The sequence below is a fragment of the Notolepis coatsorum genome (assembly GCF_963971535.1).
Source record: "Notolepis coatsorum genome assembly, chromosome: 9".
In the NCBI taxonomy this organism is placed as follows: domain Eukaryota; kingdom Metazoa; phylum Chordata; class Actinopteri; order Aulopiformes; family Paralepididae; genus Notolepis; species Notolepis coatsorum.
The window spans coordinates 1201700-1228083 of NC_140173.1; the positions used below are offsets into that span (position 1 = coordinate 1201700).

Genomic DNA, 26384 nt, shown 5'->3' on the forward strand with positions numbered 1-26384 from the left:
AATTGGCTCCTACAGTATTACCAAAATGACACAATTAATTCTGTGATACCAATTATATCCCAAACAATGCTAAGAAATTGTTTGCCAAACAGCCAAATTAGCAGTTTTTTTGCTGGGTTTTATAATAGTTAGTAATGTTATTAATAATATTTTCAATTGAAATGTTGATGGATGCTTAACACTTTCAGTGCCCAGCAGGGGGCGCACATTTAGTGCTTGAATGCCCACCATCCACTTCAATGTTAACGTTAATATCGCCTAATCTATGTTTTAAATTATGGCTATGTGTCTAGTCTGACCGTCGCTTATCAATGACTCATTTCCAGTCAACATTGTCGAAGCGGATTGTTTTTTTATCGGTTCATTTCCGTTTGATAGCATTTTGAAAAGCCCTCGTTTTCAAGGGGGAAAAAAGAATCCCTGATAAACGCCCTGATACTGTAATATTCTAGAACGTTGTAATTTTTCTGCCTATTTATGAATCGTTTTCAAATAAACGCTAGCTTATTGATAGTATATGTGTACGTATGCACGCTGGTGCCGCAAGCTGTAAATCGATTCTCTTAGTTCCTGATCACTCGCACAGTCAAAACAGCCATATCACATATAGGGGAAAAGCTTATGTCTCCGTGAAAACAGGTCTGATTATCCTAAGACTGGTCAAATAGATTCCTTACCTGAGATCAGATGGTATCCAAATGGATTATTCCAATTCCTGATCGCCATTCCAAAAAGTGAGAAGTAAAATGTGGATTCCGGAGGTTTTTTTTCTCATCCATTTTCATTGAGTCCAATCCAAAAGGGTGCATTACCATCTGGGAGACGATAGGGGGCGCTTTTTTCACATCTGAGCGCCTGGTGGGGCAGGCTTACCAACGGTAGACTCGGTTGATGAAATATGAATTCAGATCGCTAATAAAAAAAAATAAAAAAAAAATCTCGTGATGGGCATTCAGGGGGCGGGCTGATAACCCGAGATATCTCGTGATGGGCATTCAAAGTGTTAATATGGCACTCAAGTTTGATATAATATATATATTTGACTATTTTTAGGCCAGTTGTCATTAAGCTGAGGCATTAAGGTGTGTCTAAAAGTACATAATAGGGCTGTCCCTGAAGCCTGTTTTTGGGCTTCGAACTTCGTCAGGGTTTTTCGAACGGACGTTCGAACCTTTGTTTTTAACACTTTGAGTGCCACGGACGCGTTTTGTCGTTAGTTCAAGCGTTTGTTTGTCGTATTTTTTATTTATTAGCGATTTGAATTCATATTTCATCAATCGAGCCTCACGCTAGTGTTGCAGACTCTCTCTGAGCTCAATTGGGAAAATACCGTCTCTCCCTGTGTAACTGCACCCCATTGGTTTAGACTGATGAGGAGGCTGGACCCCCCCCCCCCCCCCATGTTACTTCTCCGGCGAGGCATCTGAAGAGACCCAGGTTGATCGCCGAGCCGCAGAACAGCGTGGAATATGTGTTTCCAGTACCCAACGCTGAATCAATAAACGCGATCGATACTTGGAATGGCGATCAGGAATTGGAATAATCTTTTTGGATAACATCTGATCTGAGGTAAGCAATTTATTTTACCAGTCTTGGGGTAATCGGATCTGTTTTGACCTATATATCAGCGTGTCCCCCGTGTGTGGTGGCATTCAACGATAAATAGTGCACGCCACGCTGGCAATCAAAGTGTTAATATTTTTTTTTATTATAATTAGAAAAAGAAAAGAAAAAAAAATTACAAAAATAAATTAAAAATATAATTCTTTTTTTGCAGTCAGGCCACTGAACTTAGAAGCAGGCCAGGCCAGTGTTTCTAGTTGCGGCGGCGCGATAGTTAGATAACCTAGGTGGGGAACAACCAGGAGATCACTGTGACAGAGAGTAATGCAGTCTAAACAGTCATACATCTTTTATTCAACTTCAGCCCTGAATCATAACCATTTTTATTTTTAGATTTTTTTGTAATGTCAGATAAAAAATGAAATACTCCCACTTTTCTGAAAAGAGTTGTTGTTAAATCTGACATTCCAAAAAAATTAAAATGCATCAAAATCTGTGTTGTTGCTAATCATTGACACATGCCTAGCCTGTAATAACCCCCCCCCCCCCCAGAAAAATTTACTTTGCATTTGATATATTGAAAATATTTTACTTGTGTTTTTTTAACAATAATTTGTGATGCCATCACACAAACTGGCATTTAAAGGGTTACAATTCGAAAATGTATTGAATATGTGTTATTTTTTTATTTTTTTTTAATAATTTGTAATGCCCATCACAAACACTGGCATTTAAAGGGTACAAATAAAAAAATTCCTGCACCAGAATGCAGGAAATTAAGTCTTTGTAACAAAATAATTCCTGGTGGGGGACCCCCACTTAGAAAGTGGCCTGACTGGGGCTATATTTCACACTATATTTCCCAGCCTGAATTATTTACTGGGTGTGGGTTGTGTGTTTGTGTGACAATTGCTTGCTGTGTGTGAGAGAGAGAATTAAGTACATTTGCTGAAATACAGTTCTTAATTTTCTCACTTGCTATGTGAGAATGTTAGTTATTATGTTCTCAATGCCCCTTGCATTGTATGAGTTGTGTGGAAGAGTTTGCTAGTTCTAGTGCTACCCCTTCGTACATTGTGGCTGTGTCTGACAAAAGTTAACAATAAATACCGTACTTTTCGGACTATAAGCCGCGGCTTTTTCCCCCATTTTTCGACCCTGCGGCTTATATAACGGTGCGGCTTATATGTGGGTAAAACCCGAAAATCGAAATATTGCTTTTTTTACTGCATTGAAATGTTATTTATCTGTTCCCTTATTTGCTTAATACAACTTGTAAATGAGTTAATTCTTGTTATATGTCCGACAATATTGTGTCCCAATGGGAGTCATTCTCTGTAGAGGTGGGAGTCATTCTCTGTAGAGGTGGGAACTTAAAGCTCAATATAAGAACGGCCATGCACCACCACCCACAGAATCGAGAAAGAGCAATCAATCTGTCAATCCTTTCCATGTCCGGGCCGGGTGAGGTTTCCTGTGTTGAGTCAAATTAAGCTGCAGGCTCCACTCCTTACATATGGTAATTAAACATTAAAACACATGCGGCTTATAGTCCAGTGCGGCTTATATATGTACACATCATTCAATTTAGCTGCTGCGGCTTATAGTCAGGTGCGGCTTATAGTGCGAAAAGTACGCCCGTACTTTTCGGACTATAAGCCGCGGCTTTTCCCCCCATTTTTCGACCATGCGGCTTATATAACGGTGCGGCTTATGTGACTTGACCAAACCCGAAAATGTAAAAATCTAAATATTGCTTTTTTGACTGCATTGAAATGTTATTTATCTGTTCCCTTATTTGCTAAACTTAATACAACTTGTAAATGAGTTAATTCTTGTTATTTGTCCGACAGTATTGTGTCCCAATGCTAATTACATATGGTAATTAAACATTAAAACACCTGCGGCTTATAGTCCAGTGCGGCTTATATATGTACACATCATTCAATTTAGCTGCTGCGGCTTATAGTCAGGTGCGGCTTATAGTGCGAAAAGTACGGTAACACACGGTCTGGAACAGGGTTTACTGCACTCTTGATACTGCCACCTAGCCGGATCTGGCCGGTACTGCACCTTTGGGGTCCCAGTATGCCTTTTAACAGCAACATACAGGTCCGTGACATTGAATAGAATATTACAAAAAAAAACAAAAAAAAACTGACCAAATAACGAGTTTACTCGTTGTTGGCGTTCAACGCATGGCGCCCAATAACGAGTAAACTATATATATAAACTTCAAAAAAAATTCAAATGTTGATTTCGAATTCGAATGCCAACGTAATGAACGAAGGTCAGAACGTTTGGGCTCAGCCCTAGTACATACCCAAGTAAATGGAAGATTTCTCCACTTCTACAAGGCCATTTGCATGTTCTTGGTATCTAAAAATCTGAAATATTGTGTCGGTTACTATGCTTGAGTAAATTGTAATGAACCAAAGGAGAATGGGTCTCCTCGCGTGTAAATCATCCGGTTTCCGATGCAATTCGCAGAGATTTTTTATAAACTCTTATTTTGCTAATAACACTTAACACTTTGGTTGCCATGGGTTAAATTCATGATATACCATAGGTTGCCGGCTCTATTTGTCTATGGAGAAGTACCCCTTCTTTGCATGGCTATAACTTTTTAAATTCTATTGCTACATTGCCATTATTAGGGCCCATTCAAAGTCCTATATGTATTGTTCATTGTGTAGCAACGTTAAACTTTTTCATTCACATATTCATAGTAAAGTATGGTCTAATGTATAAGTATGTTTTCATCTCTTTCTGCAGCTTTCTCCAGAACGTGATCTATAGCCCCAAATGCATTATATTGATGATGCAATACAGTTTTATGGCAATCAGCGCGATATAAAAAATTCCAACTAGACGTACTTCTAGTTACTACACATCATCTGATGTTGACCGGATGGGCTAGGGGGCGTTTATAATTCCGTGGGCAGCGTTATACCAATCATCTAATGTGGGTCAAATGTTGATCATAGCAGTTGGTATCGAAGACGGTAATTTTACACGCTAAAACTCACCCCAGTCTCCGCGCGCCATTGGGCGATCATCGTAGAGTAGAAATTTTATCATTATGGGATGTAGATTTACCCGGTCCATTTCCAGCTTGTATAATGGTATATACGTCCAAATCATGTTGTTTATCGAGTTATTGGCAATCGATCGCTATGTATTGTGTCGAGATCGAGTCCCGGTAGCCAAACAGAGTGCCCGGAAGTAATACGGCCGACCAGCACAACCTCCATAGCACTTCCTGTTTGGCGATTGCGCCGATCGGCCACCAGATGGCGCTCCTGAACCGCCAGAGAGCTCAGTGGGTCCTCCTGGTGGATCTCAGGCCAGCGGAGGGGAAATATGAATCCGATCGCAGATTTTTGAAATATTGATATAAGGACGCTGTAAAGCGTCCTCCGGCAACTTGAGCATGGCCGGGAATTACGCTTTTAAGCGTTTTCCGGCAGTCAAAGTGTTAACACATTGGTCGCCAAAATCGCTTTTCAGCGTTATTGCCCGCCATGCGTTGACCGCCAACATCGCTGTACAGTGTTTTTGAGATCAATATTTAATTTTTTCGCCATGGCATTCATAATTCATCCACCCAACCCCCGATGCCCTAGCGGGACCCTAGATGGGACTGCAACGGCTCAATACCGCCGCCTGGTGGATGGTCGGGCGAGTTACACTCTCGCCAAAACCGGATGTTGTCATCGGTGCGTCGAGGAAATTCCTCCGGCAGTCACATCTCGCTACGGGACTCCTGACAGACACTATAGTACATATGGATCGCTGCCATAACGCAATAATCGATATGATTTCGGTGTTTATTGCGCCATACAAACTGGAAATGGATCTAGGCGATCGCAGACGAATAATTGGGATCTTTCTCCTCCAGTATCATTGGCGCACGGTAAGAGAACAGTAACGTTATTTTCAACCCGATTGTGCATTTCCTTGTTTGCAAACCATCTGATCAATATATCCACCCATACTACATAAAGCCGTTACTGATGATCAAGGAATTATAAACGACCCCCCCCCCCTTTCCTCCACGCACGACGAAGCATAATGTATACCGATCATATACAGTTGAATTTTTTAATATAGCGTGTATGGGAAAGAAACGCCAATCGATAATCTATCATATGCGTTTTTGGAATTACAGCAGAAAATATTAAAAACATACTTATATTCTCGAAGGTATTAACACAACAATGTATGAATGAAAAAGTATAACGTTTCCACATCCTGAACGATAGATAATCGATGTTGAATGGGCCATAGTAATGTCAATATAGCAATACAATTTAAAAAGTTATAGCCCTGCAAAGAAGGTAAACATCTCCATAGGCTTTTAACGGTGGCAGAGAGGGGTATAAGATGGGCACAACCCCCGGCGGTCAATGTGTTAAAATCATTGGTAAACAAACGTAGTCCTGGAAATATACACTTTGACTGCTGTTTTGATAGAGTTAGGGTCTTTACTCTTCGCTACATTTGAAAAAGAAGCGCAACATTAATTAATACGGACTGTATTGATCTATTTATGACGTGAAATATATCTCGGCGCGGAATCGGGCCCATCGGCCTTGAGGGGTTAATAGATAAATCCTGGAGCTGCTCCATAGACATTGAATAGTGGAGCAACTTGTTATTGGTCCATGTTGTGATTTAGAGCTGTAAGGCCTACTGTACATAAAAAATAATAATAATTGGATTTAATAGCTCAAACTAAAATCCTATGAGCCTACAAAGTCTGTCACTAATTCACTGCCAATGGACCAACTCCAAAAAGTGTCACTTGGCGACATCGCAGATCCAAGTCTCGATGCCCGGGTTTCCAGCTTAGGGACACGGTTGCCAAAGTTTTATAGATGTTTACTTAATGGCCAAGATCATTGGAATAGTACAATGTGAATTATGACTTAGGGTGGATTCCATTCTAGATTGTACCACTGTAACTACTAACTACCTACATACCTACCACCCCACCCTTAACCAATTTCCTGTCTCATTCAAACCGTCATCACTTGGCCTCCTGCGCTGCCGTATTTCATGTGGTTTCTGTCCCCTTCCCTGTTCAGACTACATTCTGGAGCACTCGGAAGACGACACCAAGTCCCTCTTCTCTATAATCAAGGTAGGCAGGAAGTGATTTAGGTCCCCAATTCATTTCAACAGAGTCATGTTGCCTCCTAGTAATTGTAAAGAACCATGGCCATGCCCCCCCCCCCCATTTGTATTTGACATTGTACATCATTCACAGATCATCAGTGACCTGCTGCACTTCAAAGGCTCTCACAAGCACGAGTTTGACTCCCGCTGGAAGAGCTTCAACCTGGTGAAGAAATCCATGGAGAATCGGGTAAGAGGCCGAACACGACCAATCAATGCAGTGTTTCCCCCAAGGGTTGCTGTGCCAGGGCAGACAATTGAACCATCACAAACACAGGTCACAACTTTGTGTGGTTAAATGTTCCTAATATATTTCTATTGTCTTTGCAGCTTCATGGAAGAAAGCAGCATATCAGAGCCCTGCTCATAGACAGAGTCATGCTCCAACACGAGGTAAAAACTAGGGATGCTCGATATTGGCTACCGATACCGATATACCGATATTGTCCAACTCTTCATTTCCGATACCGATATCAACCGATACCGATATATGCAGGGTCCCCCCCCCCCAAAATTTTTATAATTTCAGGTAATTAACATTACATATCTCTTGTTGTGGAATTAACACAACATTATGCATACTTTTGACAATAAATAAAATCAGAATTTCTTCTTACTTGCTTGCCTTGGTAAATAAAGGTTATAGAAATGTAAAAAAAATTTAATAAAAAATTTAAAACGGATACCGATATTTTCCGATATCACATTTTAATGCCTATATCGGCCGATAATATCGGTAGGCCGATAATATCGGACATCCCTAGTAAAAACATATGCTTTTAACACAAAAAGAAAAAAACTTTGTGGGGGTGGGGGGGATTGTTATTTTGTTACTTTTTTCAACTTTGGATTTCTTCTGTGATTCATCAGTTGCGTAAGCTGACAGTGGAAGGATGTCAATACAGAACCATTCACCAGGAGCTTATGAAAGACCTGTTGAGGCTGTCCACAAGCACCTACAGTCAGGTGAGATCAAGACAGTCCTAACAGTTCTCAAGTTCTCCGGCTGTTAGTTCTCCAACTATTGGCAGCAGTCCATGCCCATGTTTGTGGAGCCTGGTTGCTTCTGGCAGGAAGGACTGGCCGGGGTGATTTGTGGTGTGTCTGTGGCTGAACGTGCTCCTCATCTTGGCTAGGCCTAATTCTGGAAATATGAAAAAATTATATTGACAAATTCTGTATCTATATAAATAAAAGTATAAAAAAAGGTATTTTTAAATAGAAAATATGTAAGAAAAGTGCTCTCCAGTTAACCATATCTTCTGTAATTCCACCAGGTACGCAGCAGAGCCCAGAGTGTTCTATTCAGTGCGCTGGGAACTTACAACTTCTGCTGCAGAGACCTCATCCCACACGTCCTGGAGTTTCTGGAACCGGACCGCAGTAGCGTCACACAGCAACAATTCAAAGTAGGTGTACGCCGCTGCTTTTGTTCCATGACAAACACAGGCTTATATGATACATGATTAATATGTAGAGGCAATTGAGATCCAATAAGTCCATTTATAGATTAATCATGATCATCTGAAATTTTACATTAAAATGTCGTTCCTTATAAACCGTTATATTATCCACATCGACTTGTTCGCCATCACTTCTAAAGCAGTATTGCCCTTGTATATTGCCTCCAAATGTTGTCAATGTATCAATCACCTTTAGTGATATGCGACGGGTCTATATTTCAGATTGTAGCCTTTGAACATTTGTGAATTGCTTCCTCCCCTGTACATTCTCTCTACCCCTCCAGGGTGCCTTGTACTGCCTCTTGGGGAACCACAGCGGAGTGTGCCTGGCCAACCTGCACGACTGGGAGTGCATCGCCCTGACGTGGCCGGCCATCGTCCGCTCGGGCCTCAGCTCGGCCATGTCCCTGGAGAAGCCCTCCATTGTCCGCCTCTTTGACGACCTCGCTGACAAAATCCACCGGCAGTATGAGACCATCGGCATTGACTTCTCCGTAAGAGTCTCTCGCAACACTTTAACGGTCTTCTCCAGCGACAGCATGAAGCATAGATTCTCCTCTTAGTGCATGAATTAGATGTATCCAATAAGTGTCTCTTATATCGTTTCAAAATTCAACACATGGTCAATGGCATTGTTAGTTGTAGATGTGTGCATGCAAGAAAGAATATAAAACAATGTCAGCAAGTTGAATGGTGAAAAGCCACTTAGTGCATGACAGATTGAACCATATACCTTGTGACATCAGGTGTGAATATTATTTCCCAGGACTACTGTGCTTATGAGGTCTGATTGATACCTGGGCTTTTTGAAGGCAAGTTTAAAATGGAATTGCCCTGTTTCACTATGATGTTACATTGTACACAGCATGGATATTGCTGCTGCTGCGTGAGAGAGGGGATAAACGCCACTCAAAACATGTATTGAAATTCACTTCCTAAATTGCCAACTAATGGCACATCTTCATTTCAGCTGTAGTAAGTATACGTTTTAACTGTATGTTGTTCCTCATAGCAAAAAAATTGCAAATCATCCGATTCATTTTGACGAGCAAACCCCCCCCCCCCCCCCCCCTCCACAAGGCATTCTGTTTACGCAGAAACATCATAATGGAGGGGAGAGAACAGATGGTGGAGGTAAACAGTACACTTACCCCCCCCCCCCCCCCTCTCAGTGAGCTGCAGGGTTCCACAAGGAAGCATACTAGGACCGTTACTGTTCCTAATTTATGCAAATGTCATCAGCTTGTGACTGCTACTTGTTCCTGTTCGCAGACGACTCAGCCCTGCTGGCATAAATTAGGAACAGTAGCGCTCCTAGTATGCTTCCTTGTGAAACACCACAGCTCACTGGGAGAGGGGGTGGGGGGGGCGGTAGTGTACCGTTTACCTCCACCATCTCTTCTCTCCCCTCCAGGTAGGATTACATCCAGCTCACTGATGAACTATCATTCTAAACCAATGGCTTTCAGAATGGAGTGATTGACAGTGTCGAAAGCCTTTTGGAGGTCCTGCATGCCGCAGTATTTGCCTTGTTTTTTTACTTCTCCAATGCTTTTGATAGCATACGGCCTGGGCTTCTGGGTGAGAAGTTGGAGGCGATGCAGGTAGAGGCCCCCCTGGTGTCCTGGGTTGTTGACTATCTGACAGGCAGACCACAGTGTGTGCGCCTACAGAGCTGTGTGTCGGACAGACTGGTCAGCAGCACCGGGGCCCCGCAGGGGACAGTCCTCTCTCCCTTCCTCTTCACCGTCTACACCAACGACTTCCACTATCGGTCAGAGTCCTGCCACCTTTAGAAGTTTTCTGATGACTCTGTGATAGTGGGATGTATTAAGGACGGTGATGAGGAATACCGGGCACTGGTGATGGACTTCGTCACATGGTGCGATAAAAACCACCTGCAACTAAATGTGACGGGAACTGGTTGTGGATCTTGGGAGGAGGAGGAGTGCACCTGTGACCCCCGTTTCCATCAGGGGGGTCGATGTGGACATGGTTGAGGTCTACAAATACCTCGGAGTCCACATCGACAACAAACTGAATGGGTCAAAACACGCAGAGGCACTCTACAAGAAGGGCCAGAGCCGACTCTACTTCCTCAGAAGGCTGAGATCCTTCAACGTCTGTACAAGGATGTTGAGGATGTTCAACGAGTCGGTGGTGGCAGGCGCCTTCTTGTACACTGTGACTTGCTGGGGCAGCGGACTGAGAGTCGGGGACGCAAACGGGCTGGATAAGCTGGTCAGAATGGCCAGTAACGTGGTAGGGGTGGAGCTGGACTCTAGCGGTGGTGGCGGAGAGGAGGAGCCTTGCTAAGCTCCACGCCATCAGTGTCAACCCCTCCCACCCACTATACACAGACTTGGCTGACAAAAGGAGCACGTTCAGTGCCAGACTAAAACTCCCTAGATGTAATAATAATACATTCGATTTATAGTGCACTCTACATTTTGGAAACCAAATCTCAGAGTGCTTTAGGGTAAAACATAGACTTTACATAGGCAAAAAAAAAGAAATAATAATCAAAAAAAAATGTATGGTACTGAACGGCACAGGAAGTCCTTCATTCCGACAGCCATCAGACTTTATAATGCATCAATGTGCCTCACTGCATCAATGAGCACATGGTGACAGTACTACCTTCCTGGACTTTTACATTTACAAATGTACACTTAATGTATATTTCTGTATGTATATATATATATATTTTTTTTAGATTTATTTTTACAGCTTTTATGGTCAGACATGACCGACAGAGGAGAGGGAGAACGGGAGAAGATGTGGGGGAGGACATGACCAACAGAGGAGAGGGAGAACGGGGGGAGATGTGGGGGAGGACATGACCGACAGAGGAGAGGGAGAACGGGAGAAGATGTGGGGGAGGACATGACCGACAGAGGAGAGGGAGAACGGGAGAAGATGTGGGGGAGGACATGACCGACAGAGGAGAGGGAGAACGGGAGGAGATGTGGGGGAGGACATGACCGACAGAGGAGAGGGAGAACGGGAGAAGATGTGGGGGAGGACATGACCGACAGAGGAGAGGGAGAACGGGAGGAGATGTGGGGGAGGACATGACCGACAGAGGAGAGGGAGAACGGGAGAAGATGTGGGGGAGGACATGACCGACAGAGGAGAGGGAGAACGGGAGAAGATGTGGGGGAGGACATGACCGACAGAGGAGAGGGAGAACGGGAGAAGATGTGGGGGAGGACATGACCGACAGAGGAGAGGGAGAACGGGGGGAGATGTGGGGGAGGACATGACCGACAGAGGAGAGGGAGAACGGGAGAAGATGTGGGGGAGGACATGACCGACAGAGGAGAGGGAGAACGGGAGAAGAGGTGGGGGAGGACATGACCGACAGAGGAGAGGGAGAACGGGAGAAGATGTGGGGAGGACATGACCGACAGAGAAGAGGGAGAACGGGAGAAGATGTGGGGGAGGACATGACCGACAGAGGAGAGGGAGAACGGGAGGAGATGTGGGGGAGGACATGACCGACAGAGGAGAGGGAGAACGGGAGAAGATGTGGGGGAGGACATGACCGACAGAGGAGAGGGAGAACGGGGGGAGATGTGGGGGAGGACATGACCGACAGAGGAGAGGGAGAACGGGAGAAGATGTGGGGGAGGACATGACCGACAGAGGAGAGGGAGAACGGGAGGAGATGTGGGGAGGACATGACCGACAGAGGAGAGGGAGAACGGGGGGAGATGTGGGGAGGACATGACCGACAGAGGAGAGGGAGAACGGGAGAAGATGTGGGGGAGGACATGACCGACAGAGGAGAGGGAGAACGGGAGAAGATGTGGGGGAGGACATGACCGACAGAGGAGAGGGAGAACGGGAGAAGATGTGGGGGAGGACATGACCGACAGAGGAGAGGGAGAACGGGGGGAGATGTGGGGAGGACATGACCGACAGAGGAGAGGGAGAACGGGGGGAGATGTGGGGGAGGACATGACCGACAGAGGAGAGGGAGAACGGGAGAAGATGTGGGGGAGGACATGACCGACAGAGGAGAGGGAGAACGAGAGAAGATGTGGGGGAGGACATGACCGACAGAGGAGAGGGAGAACGGGAGGAGATGTGGGGGAGGACATGACCGACAGAGGAGAGGGAGAACGGGAGAAGATGTGGGGGAGGACATGACCGACAGAGGAGAGGGAGAACGGGGGGAGATGTGGGGGAGGACATGACCGACAGAGGAGAGGGAGAACGGGAGAAGAGGTGGGGGAGGACATGACCGACAGAGGAGAGGGAGAACGGGAGAAGAGGTGGGGGAGGACATGACCGACAGAGGAGAGGGAGAACGGGAGAAGATGTGGGGAGGACATGACCGACAGAGAAGAGGGAGAACGGGAGAAGATGTGGGGGAGGACATGACCGACAGAGGAGAGGGAGAACGGGAGGAGATGTGGGGGAGGACATGACCGACAGAGGAGAGGGAGAACGGGAGAAGATGTGGGGGAGGACATGACCGACAGAGGAGAGGGAGAACGGGAGAAGATGTGGGGGAGGACATGACCGACAGAGGAGAGGGAGAACGGGGGGAGATGTGGGGGAGGACATGACCGACAGAGGAGAGGGAGAACGGGAGAAGATGTGGGGGAGGACATGACCGACAGAGGAGAGGGAGAACGGGAGGAGATGTGGGGAGGACATGACCGACAGAGGAGAGGGAGAACGGGGGGAGATGTGGGGAGGACATGACCGACAGAGGAGAGGGAGAACGGGAGAAGATGTGGGGGAGGACATGACCGACAGAGGAGAGGGAGAACGGGAGAAGATGTGGGGGAGGACATGACCGACAGAGGAGAGGGAGAACGGGAGAAGATGTGGGGGAGGACATGACCGACAGAGGAGAGGGAGAACGGGAGGAGATGTGGGGGAGGACATGACCGACAGAGGAGAGGGAGAACGGGAGAAGATGTGGGGGAGGACATGACCGACAGAGGAGAGGGAGAACGGGAGAAGATGTGGGGAGGACATGACCGACAGAGGAGAGGGAGAACGGGAGAAGATGTGGGGGAGGACATGACCGACAGAGGAGAGGGAGAACGGGAGAAGAGGTGGGGGAGGACATGACCGACAGAGGAGAGGGAGAACGGGAGAAGATGTGGGGAGGACATGACCGACAGAGAAGAGGGAGAACGGGAGAAGATGTGGGGGAGGACATGACCGACAGAGGAGAGGGAGAACGGGAGGAGATGTGGGGGAGGACATGACCGACAGAGGAGAGGGAGAACGGGAGAAGATGTGGGGGAGGACATGACCGACAGAGGAGAGGGAGAACGGGAGAAGATGTGGGGGAGGACATGACCGACAGAGGAGAGGGAGAACGGGGGAGATGTGGGGGAGGACATGACCGACAGAGGAGAGGGAGAACGGGAGAAGATGTGGGGGAGGACATGACCGACAGAGGAGAGGGAGAACGGGAGGAGATGTGGGGAGGACATGACCGACAGAGGAGAGGGAGAACGGGGGGAGATGTGGGGAGGACATGACCGACAGAGGAGAGGGAGAACGGGAGAAGATGTGGGGGAGGACATGACCGACAGAGGAGAGGGAGAACGGGAGAAGATGTGGGGGAGGACATGACCGACAGAGGAGAGGGAGAACGGGAGAAGATGTGGGGGAGGACATGACCGACAGAGGAGAGGGAGAACGGGGGGAGATGTGGGGAGGACATGACCGACAGAGGAGAGGGAGAACGGGGGGAGATGTGGGGGAGGACATGACCGACAGAGGAGAGGGAGAACGGGAGAAGATGTGGGGGAGGACATGACCGACAGAGGAGAGGGAGAACGAGAGAAGATGTGGGGGAGGACATGACCGACAGAGGAGAGGGAGAACGGGAGGAGATGTGGGGGAGGACATGACCGACAGAGGAGAGGGAGAACGGGAGAAGATGTGGGGGAGGACATGACCGACAGAGGAGAGGGAGAACGGGAGAAGATGTGGGGGAGGACATGACCGACAGAGGAGAGGGAGAACGGGAGAAGATGTGGGGGAGGACATGACCGACAGAGGAGAGGGAGAACGGGAGAAGATGTGGGGGAGGACATGACCGACAGAGGAGAGGGAGAACGGGAGAAGATGTGGGGGAGGACATGACCGACAGAGGAGAGGGAGAACGGGAGAAGATGTGGGGGAGGACATGACCGACAGAGGAGAGGGAGAACGGGAGGAGATGTGGGGGAGGACATGACCGACAGAGGAGAGGGAGAACGGGAGGAGATGTGGGGGAGGACATGACCGACAGAGGAGAGGGAGAACGGGGGGAGATGTGGGGAGGACATGACCGACAGAGGAGAGGGAGAACGGGGGGAGATGTGGGGGAGGACATGACCGACAGAGGAGAGGGAGAACGGGAGAAGATGTGGGGGAGGACATGACCGACAGAGGAGAGGGAGAACGAGAGAAGATGTGGGGGAGGACATGACCGACAGAGGAGAGGGAGAACGGGAGGAGATGTGGGGGAGGACATGACCGACAGAGGAGAGGGAGAACGGGAGAAGATGTGGGGGAGGACATGACCGACAGAGGAGAGGGAGAACGGGGGGAGATGTGGGGGAGGACATGACCGACAGAGGAGAGGGAGAACGGGGGGAGATGTGGGGGAGGACATGACCGACAGAGGAGAGGGAGAACGGGAGAAGATGTGGGGGAGGACATGACCGACAGAGGAGAGGGAGAACGGGAGAAGATGTGGGGGAGGACATGACCGACAGAGGAGAGGGAGAACGGGAGAAGATGTGGGGGAGGACATGACCGACAGAGGAGAGGGAGAACGGGAGAAGATGTGGGGGAGGACATGACCGACAGAGGAGAGGGAGAACGGGAGGAGATGTGGGGGAGGACATGACCGACAGAGGAGAGGGAGAACGGGAGAAGATGTGGGGGAGGACATGACCGACAGAGGAGAGGGAGAACGGGAGAAGATGTGGGGGAGGACATGACCGACAGAGGAGAGGGAGAACGGGAGGAGATGTGGGGGAAGACATGACCGACAGAGGAGAGGGAGAACGGGAGGAGATGTGGGGGAAGACATGACCGACAGAGGAGAGGGAGAACGGGAGAAGATGTGGGGGAGGACATGACCGACAGAGGAGAGGGAGAACGGGAGGAGAAGTGGGGGAGGACATGACCGACAGAGGAGAGGGAGAACGGGAGAAGATGTGGGGGAGGACATGACCGACAGAGGAGAGGGAGAACGGGAGAAGATGTGGGGGAGGACATGACCGACAGAGGAGAGGGAGAACGGGAGAAGATGTGGGGGAAGACATGACCGACAGAGGAGAGGGAGAACGGGAGAAGATGTGGGGGAGGACATGACCGACAGAGGAGAGGGAGAACGGGAGGAGATGTGGGGGAGGACATGACCGACAGAGGAGAGGGAGAACGGGAGAAGATGTGGGGGAGGACATGACCGACAGAGGAGAGGGAGAACGGGAGAAGATGTGGGGTCGGACATGACCGACAGAGGAGAGGGAGAACGGGAGGAGATGTGGGGGAGGACATGACCGACAGAGGAGAGGGAGAACGGGAGGAGATGTGGGGGAGGACATGACCGACAGAGGAGAGGGAGAACGGGAGGAGATGTGGGGGAGGACATGACCGACAGAGGAGAGGGAGAACGGGAGAAGATGTGGGGGAGGACATGACCGACAGAGGAGAGGGAGAACGGGAGAAGATGTGGGGGAGGACATGACCGACAGAGGAGAGGGAGAACGGGAGAAGATGTGGGGTCGGACATGACCGACAGAGGAGAGGGAGAACGGGAGGAGATGTGGGGGAGGACATGACCGACAGAGGAGAGGGAGAACGGGAGGAGATGTGGGGGAGGACATGACCGACAGAGGAGAGGGAGAACGGGAGGAGATGTGGGGGAGGACATGACCGACAGAGGAGAGGGAGAACGGGGGGAGATGTGGGGGAGGACATGACCGACAGAGGAGAGGGAGAACGGGGGGAGATGTGGGGGAGGACATGACCGACAGAGGAGAGGGAGAACGGGGGGAGATGTGGGGGAGGACATGACCGACAGAGGAGAGGGAGAACGGGAGGAGATGTGGGGGAAGACATGACCGACAGAGGAGAGGGAGAACGGGAGGAGATGTGGGGGAAGACATGACCGACAGAGGAGAGGGAGAACGGGGGGAGATGTGGGGGAGGACATGACCGACAGAGGAGAGGGAGAACGGGAGAAGATGTGGGGGAGGACATGACCGACAGAGGAGAGGGAGAACGAGAGAAGATGTGGGGGAGGACATGACCGACAGAGGAGAGGGAGAACGGGAGAAGATGTGGGGGAGGACATGACCGACAGAGGAGAGGGAGAACGGGAGAAGATGTGGGGTCGGACATGACCGACAGAGGAGAGGGAGAACGGGAGGAGATGTGGGGGAGGACATGACCGACAGAGGAGAGGGAGAACGGGAGGAGATGTGGGGGAGGACATGACCGACAGAGGAGAGGGAGAACGGGAGGAGATGTGGGGGAGGACATGACCGACAGAGGAGAGGGAGAACGGGAGAAGAGGTGGGGGAGGACATGACCGACAGAGGAGAGGGAGAACGGGAGAAGATGTGGGGGAGGACATGACCGACAGAGGAGAGGGAGAACGGGAGGAGATGTGGGGGAGGACATGACCGACAGAGGAGAGGGAGAACGGGAGGAGATGTGGGGGAGGACATGACCGACAGAGGAGAGGGAGAACGGGAGGAGATGTGGGGGAGGACATGACCGACAGAGGAGAGGGAGAACGGGAGGAGATGTGGGGGAGGACATGACCGACAGAGGAGAGGGAGAACGGGGGGAGATGTGGGGGAGGACATGACCGACAGAGGAGAGGGAGAACGGGGGGAGATGTGGGGGAGGACATGACCGACAGAGGAGAGGGAGAACGGGGGGAGATGTGGGGGAAGACATGACCGACAGAGGAGAGGGAGAACGGGGGGAGATGTGGGGGAAGACATGACCGACAGAGGAGAGGGAGAACGGGGGGAGATGTGGGGGAGGACATGACCGACAGAGGAGAGGGAGAACGGGAGGAGATGTGGGGGAGGACATGACCGACAGAGGAGAGGGAGAACGGGGGGAGATGTGGGGGAAGACATGACCGACAGAGGAGAGGGAGAACGGGGGGAGATGTGGGGGAGGACATGACCGACAGAGGAGAGGGAGAACGGGAGAAGATGTGGGGGAGGACATGACCGACAGAGGAGAGGGAGAACGGGGGGAGATGTGGGGGAGGACATGACCGACAGAGGAGAGGGAGAACGGGGGGAGATGTGGGGGAGGACATGACCGACAGAGGAGAGGGAGAACGGAGAAGATGTGGGGGAGGACATGACCGACAGAGGAGAGGGAGAACGGGGGGAGATGTGGGGGAGGACATGACCGACAGAGGAGAGGGAGAACGGGAGAAGATGTGGGGGAGGACATGACCGACAGAGGAGAGGGAGAACGGGGGGAGATGTGGGGAGGACATGACCGACAGAGGAGAGGGAGAACGGGGGGAGATGTGGGGGAGGACATGACCGACAGAGGAGAGGGAGAACGGGAGAAGATGTGGGGGAGGACATGACCGACAGAGGAGAGGGAGAACGGGAGGAGATGTGGGGGAGGACATGACCGACAGAGGAGAGGGAGAACGGGGGGAGATGTGGGGGAAGACATGACCGACAGAGGAGAGGGAGAACGGGGGGAGATGTGGGGGAGGACATGACCGACAGAGGAGAGGGAGAACGGGAGGAGATGTGGGGGAGGACATGACCGACAGAGGAGAGGGAGAACGGGAGGAGATGTGGGGGAGGACATGACCGACAGAGGAGAGGGAGAACGGGAGGAGATGTGGGGGAGGACATGACCGACAGAGGAGAGGGAGAACGGGAGGAGATGTGGGGGAGGACATGACCGACAGAGGAGAGGGAGAACGGGGGGAGATGTGGGGGAGGACATGACCGACAGAGGAGAGGGAGAACGGGGGGAGATGTGGGGGAGGACATGACCGACAGAGGAGAGGGAGAACGGGGGGAGATGTGGGGGAAGACATGACCGACAGAGGAGAGGGAGAACGGGGGGAGATGTGGGGGAAGACATGACCGACAGAGGAGAGGGAGAACGGGGGGAGATGTGGGGGAGGACATGACCGACAGAGGAGAGGGAGAACGGGAGGAGATGTGGGGGAGGACATGACCGACAGAGGAGAGGGAGAACGGGGGGAGATGTGGGGGAAGACATGACCGACAGAGGAGAGGGAGAACGGGGGGAGATGTGGGGGAGGACATGACCGACAGAGGAGAGGGAGAACGGGAGAAGATGTGGGGGAGGACATGACCGACAGAGGAGAGGGAGAACGGGGGGAGATGTGGGGGAGGACATGACCGACAGAGGAGAGGGAGAACGGGGGGAGATGTGGGGGAGGACATGACCGACAGAGGAGAGGGAGAACGGAGAAGATGTGGGGGAGGACATGACCGACAGAGGAGAGGGAGAACGGGGGGAGATGTGGGGGAGGACATGACCGACAGAGGAGAGGGAGAACGGGAGAAGATGTGGGGGAGGACATGACCGACAGAGGAGAGGGAGAACGGGGGGAGATGTGGGGGAGGACATGACCGACAGAGGAGAGGGAGAACGGGAGAAGATGTGGGGGAGGACATGCGGCAAATCCGTCCGGGAGCGGGAGGCCGTGTGGGTCTGCGAGGCAGTATGCGGTGCGCCACTCGGGCGCCCTTCTGTATATCTTTACTGTATATAGTTTATATTAGAATGTGACATAGGAAATGTATATCCCGCACCGTATTTTATTCTTAGGCTTATTTTATTCTTATTCGTGCCTTTTGTTTTTGTTTATCCAAATGTTTACTGTAAACGATTTGTAGTGCCACATTTCCCTCGGGATGAATAAAGTATTTCTATTCTATTTTAAGTATAAAACATGTCAGGAATATTGTCAAGGATAAGGCTTTCATTTGCATGTATTTATTTAGCTTGAAAGAGACTGCAAACCGTAGAATAGGAGGATATTTTTTGGATCAGTGATGATTAAACGGACATCCAGTCTTATTAGGCCATAAGGTGAAGCCTGAGATCTAGTCCCGGCGTTCAAATTATAATTGCGCAAAACTGGGTAGATTCTAAATGGAGAACTTTTTATTCCTAAATCTACACCAATAGATCTTTCACCCAGAGTGAAAATTGCGTAGTCCCACAATGTGGGAACGGGATGAAACGATAACGGGCTTCACCTTATGGCCTATCGCTCATATAACTATAAAGTGTTTTTCTTTTACACTATGGGCATACAGTTTATACAGGAAATGGTCTAATTTGCTGACAAAATGCCCTCATTTGAATGTATCAACAATGGAACATACCCGTAAAGATATTTTCACATTGCTGCATGTGTCTTTCCATCATGTGACTTTGGTTGACGTGTCGGTTCAGATGTGTGAACGTGTGATAAACATGGCTGTGCCACGTGTGGCCTTTTCCATTACCTCAGATCCCCGACAGCTGCCACGCGGTGGCGCTGCAGCTCATGGTAACCGGGAAGCCTGTCCCCAAGGAGCCGGTTCCCTCGGAAGAGGAGGTGACTGGTGGTCTTGACAGGCAGGAGCTCAAGAACACCGAATCCGTAGAGTGAGTTCACACTGATAGCCACATTTTCTTTTTTCTTTACTCTGATGTGCCGTGGGAAGGATGACATTTACAGCGACACCCTGCTTCACACATATATTCACACTCACGGCACAGAGCTGCCCAGTGTGACTCCACTTAAAAGCTGCACAGCACCCTGCTCAAAGGGCATGTTAGGGGAACCCGCACTCCAACCCACTCCCTTACCGTACGTTTAGACACAACATGAAGAAAAATATTTCCTCACTTTACGTCAGTTTGACAGTTGATAACTAGAAAAACGAGTGCATTTGGTCTCAGCAGTGGCATTGTTGACATTAAAAAAAAAACTAGATAATTTCTAATTGTAACCTACACCTAACATTTTCAACTCGACCTAGAGCATAGCTGCGTCTTTTCTTCCCCCCCCCTGTTCATCATTCTGTTTAGGAAGGTAGTATTGTCTGTGTTGTGTCCGGTAGAGGTCGGCTAACACTGTTCTGTCGTTCTCAGGAGATACAAAAAACTGGTTGGTGATCTTCTGGACTGCATCGGAAACAGAAACATGTAGGTTGATTTAGTGTCCGTGTTGCCTGTGATGAACTTGTTTTGATGTTTGGCTGTTATTCATCACTATGTGAACACCTACTGTGTTTGATGTTCCAGGCCTTGGAAGTTTGAGCACATTGCGATTGGCTACATGTCGCTGTTGCTGAGGGACGACCACCAGCTCCCCGTTCCCGCTGTCCTGTTCTTCGTCAAAAGCCTCAACCACGACTCCCTCCTGGTCCGCAAGGTGCGCTCCTAATGCCGGTCCCCTCTTTCTCCCAGAAATATTTGAGAAATGAAATGGGGGGGCAACATGTGAATCAGCGTATGCCAAGTTCTGTAAAAACCATATCATGACAGAAATGTACCCCCCGATCCACAAAATAATTGGGACACCCTACCCTTTGTGTTTCTGGGTCCGCCCCCACATCATTTTGATTGGTCGGCAAAAGTGTCATTGACAAGCGGCACGTTTTCCTATAAAAGGTGCCTCGATTTGAAATATTTGAGGCGTACCACTTACATTTGCATGTTCTTGGTATCTACATTTACATTTAGTCATTTAGCTGATGCTTTTATCCAAAGTGACTTACAAGTTCTGTACGACAAGTCATCAGGAAGGGCACAACTCTATCAGCTGAGTAACAATGTTCATCAAAGTGTTGAGTGCTACAGTGTAGGTTAGTTTATTAGGACAAGTGCATGACAGTAAGGTTAGTTAGGGTTAGTTTTTTTTTTTTTAATCTAGGGACATCTATGGACCCAGTGTCAGAAATATTGTGTCTGTTACTATGCTTGAGTAAATTGTAATGAATCAAAGGAGAATATAAATTATTATATATAAAAAAAAGAAAAGATCATCTTTGACGGTGAATAACACCATGCTAACATTGACCAGACGTGAAACATTTACGAGCTGAGCTCATTCAGCACCTTCTTGAGATCAAGTGTACTCAAAATCGAAGCAAATTAATAAAGGGCAGATGATTTACAGAGGGTTTTGTAGATACAGTACTTAATTTTGCCATCCGGACACATGCAATTTGAAATATGAATATAGAATATAGAATATCAGGCATATAAATGTCCTTATTATGGCCAAGTCATAATAAGGACGAGTGCCTCTTCTCATATTTTGCTAATAACACTTAAAATCATCACTACAAACATAGTGCTGAAAATATACACTATGACTGCTGTTTTGATAGGGTTAGGGTATTTACTCGTGGCTACATTTGAAAAAGAAATGCAACATTACTTAATACGGCCTGTATTGATCTATTTATGACGTGAAATAAATCTCATACCGGGCCGATCGGGCTTAAGAGGTTAACTATCTGTCTTACATTTTGTATGGTTTATCTTTTTTTATTAGAAGAATTTATGCAAAATTATACATTCCAGTTATACTTTCAAATTATACATCTTCCATTTCATTCCCCATTCCTATCCCCTAACCCCACCCCCTCCCCCCCAAGGAGGGAAATTATAATTATAATAAGAAAAAAACTGTAATAATAATATATAATATAAGTAATACTCTCCATTTTGGTCGCATATTTTCCAGATAGTTATAAAAAATATATATATATATTTAAATGGAAAGTAAATTTAACACCCTCAGCGGTAGTAAGACCACCACAATGCCATCTCCCCAGCCATATGTGGTCTAGCAGTGTCAGAAAGGTAGGTGGGGGAAGGAGGGGGGTCATGGGGTCTGAGGTTAGGAAGGAGAAGGGACTTAGGTCATATGGGTTTTGAAGTGAAGTAGGAAGGGCTGCCATGTTTTGTGGAAAGTATCTGTGTGGCCTTGTGTTGTGAATCTGATTTTCTCTATATGTATGAGAGACATAACATCCCTCATCCAGTGGAAATGTGAAGGGCGAGTGGCTGCCTTCCAGTTGAATAGGATGAGGTGTGAGGCAATGAGAGGGCATGGGTCAACATTCACAGCTAAGATATCTGAGTAAGATTTAAAAATGGAAGTCCAGAAAGGGGCCAGTGCTGGACAATGCCAAAACATATGGATAAGCGAGCCAGGGGCTTGGTGGCACCGGTCGCATGTGGGATTCATGCCAGGATTTATCTTCGCAGGTCTAGTCTTTGACCAATATAGACGGTGGAGGAGCTTGAACTGTATCAGTGAATGGCGGGCACATATTGAGGATGAGTGTATTCGGGCAAGAGCCTTTTCCCATTCTTTGTCTGTAAATTGATGATTTAGATCGGACTCCCAGTTCTGTCTTATAGCCAATACTGAAGAAGATAAGGATATGATGTTATATAGTTTAGATATTGAGCCTTTGGTTGCAACCTTCACCTCCAAGATGTGGTCAATCACAGTTTTTGGAGGCATATGGGGGAACTGAGCACATTTATTCTTAACGAAATCACGTATCTGCAAATATCTGCAAATATTTGTTTTTGGTAAGTTAAACTTTAGGGACACTTGTGTGAAGGACATAAATGAATGTCTTGGTACAAATCATAAATGCTCAGAATGCCATTCTTAGACCAGTTGCTGAAGGCTTCATCCACCATAGAGGGAGGAAAAAGGAAGTTTTTGTGGAAAGGTGAGGACGGTGACATGGCATGGAGACCAAAGTGTTTTCTGAACTTTATTATTTATTTATTCGGACTGGGCGTTTATTCCAGATAAAATCTGATATTGCCCTGTCGAGGGCTTTGAAAAATGACTTTGGAATAAAGGTTGGAATACTTTGAAATAAATACAGACATTTTGGTAATGTGTTCATTTTCACGGTATTCACTCTGCCAACAAGTGATAAGGGAAGTGACGACCATCTGATAAAATCCTGCTTAGTGCGCTCCAGTAGAGGGGTGAAGTTTGACGCTATGAGATTAGAATGTTTACGTGTTATCATTATGCCAAGGTAACGGAAGCAGCTTGGGGAAAGCTTGAAGGGGAACATAGAGGGGGGGAGATTTCTAGCCAATGAGTTTATGGGGAAAAGTTCACTCTTGTTTAAATTAAATTTATAACCAGAAAAGACACCAAACTTGTGTAGTATGTGAAGGACACGTGGAAGTGAGGCCGCTGGATCCGCGATATACAGCAGTACATCGTCCGCATATAGCAAGATTCTTTGTTCCTGTCCATCTCTAATGATGCCTTGGACATGGAGGTCTGTGCGAAAGGTGATAGCTAACGCAAATAATAGCGGCGAGAGAGAGGGCAACCCTGTCTTGTGCCGCGGTGTAGGGGGAAATATTCCGAAGTCACATTATTTGTTCGTACTGATGCCACTGGAGAGGAGTATAGAAGTTTGACCCAGGACACAAATTTCTCGCCAAACCGAATTTCTGCAAAGTATAGAATAAGTAGTCCCATTCAACCCGGTCAAAGGCCTTCTCTGCGTCAAGCGCAACAACGACCTCTGCAACGGGAGACTCAGTGGGGGAGTAAATTATTTTCATAAGGCGCCGCAGGTTATCCTTCACAAAACCAGACTATAATACTAGGTGTAACAGATTCCAGAGTACCTTTGCCAAAATCTTTGCTTCATTGTTGAGGAGGGAAATAGGACTATATGAGCCACAGTCTTTCGGGTCCTTATCTTTTTTTAAGAGCAGGGATATTGAGGCTTGGTAGAGTCGGAGGAAGCGAGCAGGATGGAAATGATTCTTCAAACATTAACTGGTTCTGCGCCAAAAATGAGTATACTCGTTATTGGCCGCCAATCTAATAACGCCAACAACGAGTTTACTCGTTTTTATGATCGTTATTTCCTTTATTCGCTATTGGCATTCATAATTAATTCAGCAAGGCTGTGGGAGCCTCTGGACTGTCTGATATTGCAACGCCTCAATACCGCCGCCTGGTGGATTTCGGGCGAGTTGCACTCCACTCTAAACCGGATGGGGCGCTCTGTGCATCGGGGAAAATGTTCCGGGCAGAGCTATCTTGTTATGTGGATCCAGACAAACACTCGAGTGCATTGGATCCCTTTCGAGACGCAAGAATCGATATGCTTTCTGCGTTTATTGCGTCGTACAGACTAAAAATGGATCTAGCAGATCGAAATCAAATAATTGGAATATTTTTTCTCCAGACTCATCGGCCACAGGTAAGAGGAATCTTTTGTTAATTCCAGCTCGATTGTCCATTTATTTCATTGCAATCCATCTGATCAACGTATATGATGTCGTACTAAAGATAGCCGTTACTGACCATCAAGGAATCATAAACGACCCCCCCCCCCCCCCCTTTTTCCCTCACGCATGATGGAGCATAATGTATACCGATCATATGCATTTGAATTTTTTAATATAGCATGTATAGGAACGAAACGCCAATCGTTTATGTATAATATGCGTTGGGGCCTATAACTCGCGTTCTAGGAATTACTGCTCTACACTCTAAAAACATACTTATATTCACAACGGTATTAACACGACAATGTACGAATGAAAAAATATAACGTTCCCACATCCGGAACGATAGATACCCGATGTTGAATGGGCCATGTCGATATAGCTATAATATTTATTTATTTATTTATTTATTTATTTATTTATTTATTTATGTACATTTATATAATGTAAATGTATATTTAAAAAGTTATAGCCCTGCAAAGAAGGTGAGCGACTCCATAGGCTTACAGCACTGGCAGAGAGTGGTATAAGATGGGCAAACTGCGTGGCAGACAATGTGTTAAGGCCATAATGGGACATAACTGGGTGGAATATCTTTTTTGGAATTCCACAGGGAACCCGACTGGGCTTTTCCCACTCTGCATCATAGTTAAAGCCTGTTGTATTTTATCAGTGCTAATGAGCTCTTCCAAAAGCATCATTGAATCATGGTCTATGACTGGTATATCCAAATCTGCAAAAAAAAACTATTCATGAGGGAGGGGTCTTTAGGGGAATCAGAGGTATATAATGAATAATAAAATGTTTTGAATTGACTATTTATTTCCAAATAAAATAGGTGGCAGAATTCATTTGCGTGATCAAGTTCTGAGTGGTGCGGTGTCTTAGCTGAAGTGCCAGCACTTTGCTAGGTTTGTCACCAAATTCAAAAAAAAGACTGGCGTGATTTGAGTAGAAGCTGCTCAGCATGACTGGTGGAGAGGAGGTTAAATTCTGTCACTCTTTCATTATAAAGTGAAGGTGTCGGGGGAGACTGAATATGAATGGTCCAATTTAAGAATTTGGTCTGAAAGTTCAGAGCGCCTGCTGTTGCGCAGTTTATTACGTCGAGCACAGTTTGAGATAATTTCTCCACGGAGAAAAGCTTTAAGAGCTTCCCAAATGGTGGACATAGACATGCCAGGGGTAGAATTTACCTCAATAAAAAATTTGATCTTAGTGGACAGGAACGACGAAAATTTATTCTCAGATAGCAATAATGGATTTAGTCTCCACAGCCTGAATGAGGGGCATTTGTCCGGGAAGGCTAGCTCTAAGACTATTGCAGCATGGTCTGAAATGACGATGCTATCGTAAGAGCAGGAACGCACTTGAGATCGAAATGTGTTGTCAATAAAAAAAATTATCAATTCAAGAATATGTATGATGAACTGGTGAAAAGAAAGAGTACTGTTTGGCGGAGGGGTGAAGGAAGCACCAGACATCTGAAATACCGTATTGCTTCAGGAAGGACACAATAGCTCTAGCAGTCTGAGATTGTGGAGCTGGATTAGAGAATGATCTATCTAAAGCTGGGTTAAGAGCACAATTAAACATTTTGTATGAATACATCTTCAAACAGGACATGGGACAACTTTTGTTATAACTGTTGTGTCCCCCCACCCACTAGGTGGCGATATCAGCCATGGCAGGGATCATGAAGCAACTGAAGAGGCCACATAAGAAAGTGCCAGTCAACGCTGCTGAGCTGTGTAAGAGTTACATGTTTCTCACTCTCTCTTTCTCTCTTCCAATATCAAAACCCATAAGGGTAACATGTCTTTTTTTTTATGTATTTATTTATTACTCCTGCTTTTCTCATCTCACTATTGTCTCCTTGAC

At 47.6% G+C, this 26384-nt stretch overlaps 1 protein-coding gene across 1 annotated transcript in view; it reads left to right on the plus strand.

Moving 5' to 3' along the window:
• The window catches only part of psme4a (proteasome activator subunit 4a), a 184325-nt gene that overhangs the window by 101056 nt on the left and 56885 nt on the right, over positions 1-26384 (plus strand). Inside the window, 10 exon segments of the mRNA XM_084322234.1 lie at positions 6654-6709; positions 6836-6934; positions 7075-7137; positions 7615-7710; positions 8022-8153; positions 8492-8701; positions 19726-19862; positions 20352-20405; positions 20505-20634; positions 26173-26254. Coding sequence (XP_084178360.1) covers positions 6654-6709; positions 6836-6934; positions 7075-7137; positions 7615-7710; positions 8022-8153; positions 8492-8701; positions 19726-19862; positions 20352-20405; positions 20505-20634; positions 26173-26254 — 1059 coding nt within the window.